General features: G+C 47.9%; 1 protein-coding gene across 1 annotated transcript; it reads left to right on the top strand.

Annotated features, from left to right (window-relative positions):
- Positions 1 to 6,286: 6,286 nt before the first annotated feature.
- On the top strand, positions 6,287 to 9,614 carry EGR2 (early growth response 2). The gene is made up of 2 exons (XM_048857612.2): positions 6,287 to 6,895; positions 7,483 to 9,614. Exons 1-2 carry the CDS (start codon positions 6,718 to 6,720, stop codon positions 8,646 to 8,648), a joined length of 1,344 nt encoding a protein of 447 aa, XP_048713569.1. The 5' UTR covers positions 6,287 to 6,717; the 3' UTR covers positions 8,649 to 9,614.
- The last annotated feature ends 1,195 nt before the right edge of the window (positions 9,615 to 10,809 follow it).

The following is a 10,809-nucleotide window of genomic DNA, read 5'->3' as shown; positions in this document are numbered from 1 at the left end:
TGTATACATAGGGGCATTGCCAGCAGATCGAGGGACGTGATTGTTCCCCTCTATTCGACACTGGTGAGGCCTCATCTGGAGTACTGTGTCCAGTTTTGGGCCCCACACTACAAGAAGGATGTTGAAAAATTGGAAAGAGTCCAGCGGAGGGCAACAAAAATGATTAGGGGACTGGAACACATGACTTATGAGGAGATGCTGAGGAAACTGGGGATGTTTAGTCTACGGAAGAGAAGAAGGAGGGGGGATTTGATAGCTGCTTTCAACTTCCTGAAAGGGGGTTCCAAAGAGGATGGCTCTAGACTGTTCTCAGTGGTAGCAGATGACAGAATGAGGAGTAATGGTCTCAAGTTGCAGTGGGGGAGATTTAGGTTGGATATTAGGAAAAACTTTTTCACTAGGAGGGTGGTGAAACACTGGAATGCGTTACCTGGGGAGGTGGTGGAATCTCCTTCCTTAGAAGTTTCTAAGGTCAGGCTTGACAAAGCTCTGGCTGGGATGATTTAGTTGGGGATCGGTCCTGCTTTGAGCAGGGGGTTGGACTAGATGACCTCCTGAGGTCCCTTCCAACCCTGATATTCTATGATTCTATTCTATGATTCTATGAACAGTTAGTAATGATCTCTGAACTCCTGAAAGATGGGTGAGGTCCTAGAGGACTGAGAAGGGCAAACACAGTACCTATCTTTAGAAAGGGGAACAAAGAAGATCTAGGAAATTATAGACCACTCAGCCCAATGTAGATACTGGGAAAGATACTGGAACAAATGATTACTTAGTCAATTGTAAGCACCTAGAAGTAGCCAGTATGGATTTGTCAAGAACCAATCATGCCAAACCAACCTAATTTCCTTCTTTGACAGAATTCATGGCTTAGTTGATGGGGGGAGGGGGTAGATATGATATATCTTAATTTTTGGTAAGGCTTTTGGCATAGTCCCACATGACCTCCTCATAAGCAAACTAGGGAAATTTGGTCTAGATTAAGTTATTATGGGGGTGTGTGGTCTTTCAACCAGTTTTGCACATACTGAAAGAGTAGATGTCAATGGTTTTCTGTCAAACTGGAAGGTTGTTTGTAGTGGGGCCTGTCCTGGGCCCACTACTATGGAATATTTTCATTAAGGATTTTAATAACGGAGTGCAGCGTATGCTTATAAAATTTGTGGATGATACCAAGGTGGGAGATCTTACTAGTACTTTGGAGGGCAGGATTAGAATTCAAAATGACGTTGGCAAATTGGTTTGAAATTAACAAGATGAAATTCAGTAAAGACAAGTGCAAAGTACTACATTGAGAAGAAAAAATCAAATGTACAATCACACATTGGGGGATAACTGGCGAGGTGGCAGTACTGTTGAGGGTTATAGAGGATCACAAGTTGAATATAAGTCAACAAAGTAATGCAGATACAAAAAAGGCTGATGTCATTCTCTGGTCTATTAACAGGAGTGTCATCTGTAAAAGGTAATTGTCTTGTTCTACTCACACAGGTGAGGCCTCAGCTGGAGTACTGTGTCCAGTTCTGGGTGCCACACTTTAAGAAAGATGTGGGCGAATTGGAGAGAGCCCCAAAGAGAGCAACAAAAATAATACATGGTTTAGAGGCCTAAAAAAAAAAACAAAAACAAAACAAAAACAAAAAAAACCTAGGCACGTTCAGTCTTGAGAAAAGAAGACTGAGGTCAGATCTGATAGTCTTCAACTATGTTAAGGGTGGTTACAGAGAGGACAGTGATCAATTGTTCTCTGTGCTCACTGATGGTAAGATAAAAAATAATTGGCTTTATCCGTAGCAAGGGTTATTTAGGTTAGATACTAGGAAAAACTTTCCAACTATTAAGGGTGGTTAAACACTGGAATAGGATACCAAGGGAGGTTGTGGAATCCCTATCATTGGAGGTTTTAAAAAGCAGGTTGGCTAAACCCCTGTCAGGGATGATCTAGGTTTACTTGTTCCTGCCTCAGAGTAGGGGGCTTGATGGGATGATTTCTCAAGGTTCATTCCAGGCCTATATGTCTGTGATTCTATCACCCATACTCTTCTGCACTATGGATTTCTCTGTTTTCAAAAGTGAGAGAATTTCTAGCGAAAAGCTATGGGGCACTCTTTTGTACACTATGCAAAGGACTCCCACCCCCATTTCTGCTCAGCTCCCACAAGGCCTGATCTGAGTATCCTACAGAGGACAGGCCTGGGACTGGACGCATAGGTTAAAAGGTTTAGATGATGGTCTTGAGTATCTTGACACCAGCCTCCTCCTCCTTTTACCTCCCCACATAGCCAGCTCGGCAAACTTCTACGCTAATGGTGAAAGAGCAGGTCAGTGCCTAAAGCTTCACTTTCGTAAGGTCTGTGGGGCGGCTCCTCCTCCTCTCCCCCACTCTGGGGGGTCTGTGTGCAGCTGCAGCCGCATGCTTCAGGCGCTAACCCCGCTAGCGTTCACAGCGGCGGGCACGAGTTCGGGTCACCTGGCGAGGGGAACTCGAGCTCTGAGGGGGCACAGCTGCTCTCTGGAGCGGTGAGCTCGGGCAGCAGCTGCACTAGCTTCCCCCGCTCTTGAGTGAGATGTGGGATTGAAGGAGCCGTGTTTTTACGGGAGCTTTCCGAGTAGCCCTTGGGGGCGGGGGGATTATGGAGAGCTGCGGTCCCCATCCCTCCCCTAAAGCCTGGAGGGGACTAGCCTTGCTGCAGCATCCGCTAGCTGGAGAGTGCCAGTCCGAAGGGCACTGCACAGGCTGAGCTCCCTGCCCCAGGCTCGGGGCAACTTTACACGAGGCAGGGTGACATCCTGGCCACACTGAAGTCACTGGGGATTTTGCCACGGACTGTTGCTGGGGCCAGGATTTCATCCGCAGAGTCCCCCCCGGCCGTAGGGGGCACCTCACAGTGCCTGCAACTGAAGTAGGGGGAGCTGGGAGTTCATCAGCAAGCCGAAAGCTCCTGCTTGCTTTACAGTCTAGTTCTTCCAACCCTAATCTCCCCTCCTGCCCTCAGGCTGTGGAAAGAACGATGCAGGTACAACTAAAAGAACAAAAATCAAAGCACCTACCTGCCCGCCCACGTGTGTGAACACTGTCTGCCGCAGAAAGCCCTCCAATTCGAGTGGAAATGAGCAACGCGTGTTCCCAATGTTATTGTAATGTATTAAACATCATGAAGCAACTGCTCTTGTGTAGCCGGATTTACATGGTCACTCAGGGTTTGTTCAAAGAGGCACATTTAGGAATTGTTTAATTTATTGGGAAGGGGAGTGCCAATGGTAATCTCAGGTTTCAGAGTAACAGCGGTGTTAGTCTGTATTCGCAAAAAGAAAAGAAGTACTTGTGGCACCTTAGAGACTAACCAATTTATTTGAGCATAAGCTTTCATGAGCTACAGCTCACTTCATCGGATGCATACTGTGGAAACTGCAGAAGACATTATATACACAGAGACCATGAAACAATACCTCCTCCCACCCCACTCTCCTGCTGGTAATAGCTTATCTAAAGTGATCACTCTCCTTACAATGTGTATGATAATCAAGTTGGGCCATTTCCAGCACAAATCCAGGTTTTCTCACCCTCCGCCCCCCCCCCCCCAAACTCACTCTCCTGCTGGTAAAAAGAAAAGGAGTACTTGTGGCACCTTAGAGACTAACCAATTTAATAGCCCATCCAAAGTGACCACTCTCTTTGCAATGTGTATGATAATCAAGGTGGGCCATTTCCAGCACAAATCCAGGTTTTCTCAACCCCCCCCCCCATTTTTGGTAATCTCGTGGCTCTTAAAACACACATCTAGCTGTGGCATGCCCTACTCTTTATAGACTTGCCTCAGTCTCAGCTTGCTTGCCACTCTAGTTAGCTGAAATATAGTGTCTTTGAACTACCCAGAGATGAAAGAAAGGTAAAAGATCAGATTTCATTTTATTGTATAGTCACGTCCTCGCTAAATGTAACCCTGAAATGGTTAGTGAAGATCTTGCAAGTTAGTCCCTTACTACCATTCTTGACTTTATAAACAATCCCGAAGAGATCTGCGTTAAGGAAAAGCCACAACAGATGCTGCAGTAGTCTAAAACCCGTCTAAATAGTCTGTGGGAGGGGGCGGGGAACCATGTGAATATGGTTCTGTAGAAGCCAACCAGTCCGGGTTTGCACCATATCCCTGCAGTAATGCCAGCCCAGCATTGTTAGGGGCTGTTTGCATAATTTTAAATGTTCATCAAGGAGGGAAATAGGAATCTGCTTCCATTCTCACGCTTGCCTTTGGTGTCTACTGGGTGTGTGGTCTCCCTCAACTGCCGGCACAGGATGGTTATGCTTTCTTGACACGATGCCTTATCACCTGAAGCTGATCGTGAGCTGACGTCTCCCCTTTTACAGAGGTATAGACGATTAACAAATACTATTCAAAATGTTAAGGGGATTACAAGACCCAAAAGGGGACATTTTCAGATGCTCAACTCTGACTGAAAGTCAATGGGAGTTGGCTGCCTAAATTCCCACTGTGCCTTTGAAAATTAACTCCACAATTCAATAACTCTTTATATAAACGTTTACCTAGGGACCAAATAAAGCCCTACTGTGTGGATAATTATTTAATATCTAAGAAGGAGTCATCGAGCTAAGCAAAGAACTGATACGAAATCTCTCCGGAAAACTGGGGAGCCCTATGTGCATGCACGTTATCAGAAAGTGGTTTTGTGGTGTGCTTAGCTTTCCGTAGTGCAATCAAGGCGGGTGATAGTGCCTTTAACCTGCAGTTGACACCTTTTCCACAGCGTGGCGCTTGAGCAGGAAGTTTTACGGATAGGAGATCTTTCCAGTGGAGAATGTCAGCGGTGCGGTTGCAAGTTTTACACGCTAGTTACCGCACGATGAAAACTGAAATATCTAACTTGTTCTCTTCTGTTTTTTTCTTCTTCTTCAATAAAAACCCAATAAAACTTCAATAAAAGTCCTTTTAAACTGTGTTCTGAGATGCCGTTATTGGAAAGAAACGTTTTCTCTTCAGAATAAGTTGGGGACATAGAAGGTACTAAACTATTTGGCAAAATAAAATAATTGGAAACATAGATTTCAGGACCATAAAAGTCCCTTTGTTTTGTCCCTACTAGCTATATTTCTCTCTAGGAGTAAGAGTGCTACAATAATCCTCTGCAGATGAATGTTCTACTTTCAAATTTCCCGGTATCAAGTTATGTTTAGATTAAGGAAGCAGCCATTATCAGGTCCCTATCCAAATCGTAGGCCCAAATCTGTGATACTTTGCATCCTGTATGGGTATTAATGGGCTGTGTAAGGCAGTGCAGAACTTGATCATCTATAGCTAATGAAAATAAACTGCATTGGTCGAAGTAACCCTGTAAAATGATCACTGATTATGCATCATTAAGGAAAAAGTTATCCCCATCGGCAGTTTTATTTAAAAAATAATTCAATACAATAACTAATTTCTAAAAATACGATAGAAACTAGGTTTTCCATCAAGAGGTGCAGGAAAAGTGTTTTATGTAGCATGTGTTTCCCAACTGCAGTTACCAGAGAAGTATACAGATTTATAACAGTGCGAAGGCTTCTCAACTAGTTACAACTAAGAGAAATCTATTACTTCAGAGGACGTTTGGAGGAGATCATTCCGGAGAATGACCCAGAGTTCGAGTGGTTATGGTCCATCTCCTAAAGAAACTGAGCACCCCTATCTAGGACACGAGCCAGATTCATTGGAAATACAGGGATCCTATAATTGCACGGTTTGGTTAAGAGGCCTCCGCCCTTTCTGCTGGGACAAAACTACATTAAGCTCAGCCTTGTTGTTATTCTGCTACTCTCCTTCAGTGGCAGCCACAACAACAACAAGAAAAAGTTCCGTTTTCGCTACCGTATAAATAGATCACACACTTTCCAAAAAAGCAATACCACATTCACTCTTATCAGTGTCTCTTTCCACCAGCAATTCAGAAAAAAGAAGTCAGATTCCGTGAATGTAGCTATTTTCTGATTCGTCGCTTGCGGTTAAAAGCTGCTAAGAAAGTGAGTAGGGGTTTGACTGTACTGTCTCGGCTCCGCTCGTTTTCTTTCCGAAGTTTAATTTTCCGGAACGACTCCTAAAAAGGCATGGAGAGGCGGAACCCTCAGGGACCGGATCCTCGCCTTTTTAGGCAAGAGCCTGAGAAACCGGAATATCCCTCGTTCGGTGCTTCGTGCTCTGCAAGTGAGACAAGCACCTCCCACAGGCTTTCCCACTTTGCGTGCACTGGATCTATTACTATCTTTATAAAAAGTTACGGTCCGTTGCCGAAAATCCGCGGCCAAGCACCAGCCTGCCTGTGAGAGGAGCAGCTGCAGCGGGCGCGGATGCGACTACAGAGGGACCGCATGCTAATGTTCCATGTGATGATTCCGCCCGGCTCGCCCGTCCCTGTTCCTCAGTCCTTATATGGGCAGTGACGTCCTGGGCATTCAGGGCCTCCCCATAAATACTTACTGCAACACTTTCCATCTACTGAGAGCTGCAAGTGATTAACAGCTCTGCAAGGGACACTGACTGTTACAATAACACTACAGCAACTACTGGGCTTTTACAGAGCAACACAGAGGCAGTGACAGAGTTTAAGTATAAACTTACTTGATTTTTTTTTAGAGTGGAAGAAACAAATAACCCTCACCCTATACAGTATTAACACTACAAGCAGCGAAAGTTGTTTTCAAGGTTGTTTGTTGACCAAATGATGACTGCCAAGACCGTAGACAAAATTCCAGTAACTCTCAGTGGTTTTGTGCACCAGCTATCTGAAAACATTTATCCTGTGGATGACATCGCTACCACATTGCCAACTTCGGTCACAATTTTCCCCAATGCTGACTTAGGAGGACCGTATGACCAGATGAGCAGTGTGACAGGAGGTAAGCATCACTTTTTAACCTGTGCATGTGCAGGGTGTTTACTTGTCTGACTTGCGGTCCGATTGCACATTGCTGATCACATTTCAGCGAAACAGAAAGAAAACTAGAAAGGAATTTTCTGATTTGGACAATGGCAACATGTGTTAATGTATACATAAATCTGAGTGCTTGTTTCTAATTTGATTAATGTCTGAATGCTGAGAGATAACAGTGTAAAGGGACTACAGCAAGTTGTCCGCTGCAATGTGGTTAGGCTAGTTCGGGGCACGACACTCTAAGGCATCCTGTATTCATTGTGTGTGTGCATTAAACTAAGATAAAGTTGGGACTGGCGAGCCTTGAAATTAGTGCAATATATGTCACTTGTAAATTAAAGCGTCCAGAGAGAGAGAGCGAGAGAGAACCCCCGCCCCATATAGGCAGGTGGACACTGGGAAGTGAACTACAAGACAGTATTTGGCCATGTTGATAACATGCTTCTTAGTAGGGCGAAGAACTTGGTGAAGCCATAGTCCTGAAAGCAGCCAAGTGTCCTTGGGAGTAGAGGGTGGCCGTGCACTGACCGATCGCCTTTCTTTAATTCCCAGATGGAATGATCAATGTTGACATGAGTGACAAGAGGTCCCTGGATCTGCCTTATGCCAGCAGTTTTGCCCCAGCAGTTTCTGCTTCCCGCAATCAGACTTTTACCTACATGGGCAAATTTTCCATCGACCCTCAGTACCCAGGAGCCGGCTGCTATCCGGAGGGGATCATTAACATCGTGAGCGCTGGGATCTTGCAGGGGGTCAGCACCCCCTCTTCATCGGCCACTTCTTCCTCCACGGCATCTTGTGCCTCCCCCAACCCGCTGGCCAGCAGCGCCCTGAGCTGCAGCATGGCTCAGAACCAGCCCGGGGACCTGGAGCACCTGTACTCACCTCCGCCTCCCTACTCGGGCTGCGGGGAGCTCTACCAGCAGGACCCCGCCTCTGCTTTCCTGCCCGCCTCGGCCGGGGGCTCTCTGCCCTACCATCCGCCCCCGTCCTACCCTTCCCCTAAAGCGGCCGCGGACGGCGGGATCTTCTCCATGATCCCGGATTACCCGGGCTTCTTCCCGCCCGCCCAGTGCCAGCGGGAGCTGCACGCCGCGCCCGAGCGCAAGCCCTTCCCGTGCCCCCTGGACTCCCTCAGGGTCCCGCCGCCGCTCACGCCGCTCTCCACCATCCGCAACTTCACCCTGGGCGGGCCGGGGGCCGGGCCGGCGGGCGGAGGCGGGGAAGGCGGCCGGCTGCCCGCCAGCGCCTACAGCCCGCACAACCTGCCCCTGCGGCCCATCCTGCGGCCCCGCAAGTACCCGAACCGGCCCAGCAAGACGCCGGTGCACGAGCGGCCCTACCCGTGCCCGGCCGAGGGCTGCGACCGCCGCTTCTCCCGCTCGGACGAGCTGACGCGGCACATCCGCATCCACACCGGCCACAAGCCCTTCCAGTGCCGCATCTGCATGCGCAACTTCAGCCGCAGCGACCACCTCACCACCCACATCCGCACGCACACCGGCGAGAAGCCCTTCGCCTGCGACTTCTGCGGCCGGAAGTTCGCCCGCAGCGACGAGAGGAAGCGCCACACCAAGATCCACCTGCGCCAGAAGGAGAGGAAGGGCGCGGCCACCCCCTCCTCCTCCAGCGGGGCCAGCGCCCCGGCCGCGCCCCCGCCAGGCGCCGCGGGTGCCGGGAGCCTGGCTGCCTGCGCCTCCAGGACCAGGACGCCCTGAGGCAGCCCCCCTGCGCGCGCACTACCGCCTGCTCCCCTGGCGCCACGGACTAGCGCCGAGCGCGGCCCGGCCCGGCCCTCACACCTCCGGACCCTGCCGCCGGAGCGGGGCAAAGAGGGGCTGGGGACTGGCTCTGCAGAGCGCGGCCTGGCCAGCAGGGCGGGTGCCGTGGGTGCTCGGCTGGCTGAACCGCTGTGCACGTTATAGCTTCGTTGGCTGCTCCGAGGCCGTGAGGAGGAAGCGGGGACGGGCACACGCTCTGGGGCCCTTGGCTAATAGTCCAAGCGGTCGTGTGTCGGGCTGAATCCTTTCAGCAAGATCAGTGCGACTAACGTGGAGCACAGAAGTGCAATCTGATGGGACGGGCCAATGGACAGGTGGTTTCCAGAGTTTTAAATGGCTATTTTTCAGCGTCTACTCACTCCGATTTTGTGTGTTTTTTGATGTGCACTGTTGAGTTCTCAGCCTTTGGGGAAGGAGAGGCAAAGCATTTATGTGCTCTATCAAAATGAGCGTCAGAGAAGTTAATTTATTGAAGGTGGGATGTACGTATATTCTCTGCTGTTAGGATGCATGCAAACGTGTTGAAGTGTCCTTGGTGCCTTGTGTGATGTAGACAATGTTTCAGTGTCTGCATGTAAATGGGTTGCCTTATTAATTACGACAGAAACGTGTTCAGTCGCTGATCTTAGTATGGCTGTACATTTCTGCCCATTAATATTTGGATTTCTTAGAAACTATATTTTTGTACGCACTGTTTTTTGTGACTTCAAAGTGTTACATTTGTAGTCAGATTTCAGATGAGGATGTAAATAGTCTTGCTAGAGCTGGCACATCAATTGTCCGTTCGGAACAACAGCTGAAATAGAAATGGTATAGTCTAATAATGCACAACCACTAACCAGAGCTCAAAGGAGAGATGGTTTCTTTATGAGTATTCTGTAAATAAATACTTTTCCAACAATAGGTTCGGTGCTTAAATCGTTTATAAAAGAAGAGGAGAAATATCTTAATGATGCTAAGTTGAAAACTGTTTCTTTAGACCAAAGCACTGGTTAGTCACCTCCAATAGGTATATAACATTTATTTTAGGTGACCCACAGTACAGTCCTATTGTAAAATACATCACCCACTCATCTGTATTTTAGATTTATTTTAGGTGACCCACAGTACAGTCCTATTCTAAAATACATCACCCACTCATCTGTATTTTAGATTTTGGGTGAAATACTGGCCCAGTTGAAGCCAATGACAGCTCCCCCCCCCCCCCCCCCGTGATTCCAATGAAGCCAGGATTTCACCCTGTATGTCTGTAGCTCTCCCTCTTCAAAAGAGCACGGGACGAGTGGTTTGGGTACGTACACTTTGTACTGATTGTGAGTTTCCTGGAGTCGGCTCAAATAATAGACGCTATTTCCGATTAGGGAGACTCGCCAGTACAAACCGCCCCCCCCCCCGCCCTTTTTTTTTTTTTTTTTGCACTGTGCAAACTGTCCCCTACGGAAATGCAAACACTCCCCCGTCCCCAGTGTACAAACAAGCAACTGGTAGAGCGGTGGGGACTTCCCCTAGGAATAAATAGAAATGCTAATCTACACCGGTGAGCTGTATTTTGACTCATTATTGTTCCGTGATTTAAAGCAGGCTAATTAAAACTCCCAAAGTGGGCTCTGGAAAATAAATACCATCATCTCAGTGCCCACTCGGAGAAAGCTACTCTCAGAGCTGAGATCCGAGTCAAGATGTGTGCGGCTTTGTGGAAAGTGCTCAAGAGCGGTCACGGTGTAAAGAGCTTTCAGTTTCCACAAACAAGTGCGGCAACCGAGTAGCATTTGTTTAGAACAAAGTGCGCTGGTATCAGCTACGGCAGGCCTGAATAATAACAAACTTGCAAAGATTAACTGTAAGTACCACTGTTAAACACTTGCCAAGTTCACCCTGTGTGTAAAGTCATTGAAAGTGAAATTGCACCAGGGCAGAGCTTATAGATACTGATGGCTTAGAGATCACCTGTTTCGGTGGATTTGTGGCACCCATCACTGGCACAGTCCATCTGTGGGCTACGTTCACCAAACACAGCCAACCTGCAAGTCCCTATCCAATGGTCACATAAGTGTTTCTTAAATTCTCTTGCCATACTGCTGGGTAGAGTGTGGCTACA

This window comes from Caretta caretta, chromosome 7, assembly GCF_965140235.1.
Source record: "Caretta caretta isolate rCarCar2 chromosome 7, rCarCar1.hap1, whole genome shotgun sequence".
Taxonomy (NCBI): Eukaryota; Metazoa; Chordata; order Testudines; family Cheloniidae; genus Caretta; species Caretta caretta.
This window is presented reverse-complemented; position numbering and strand designations above follow the sequence as displayed.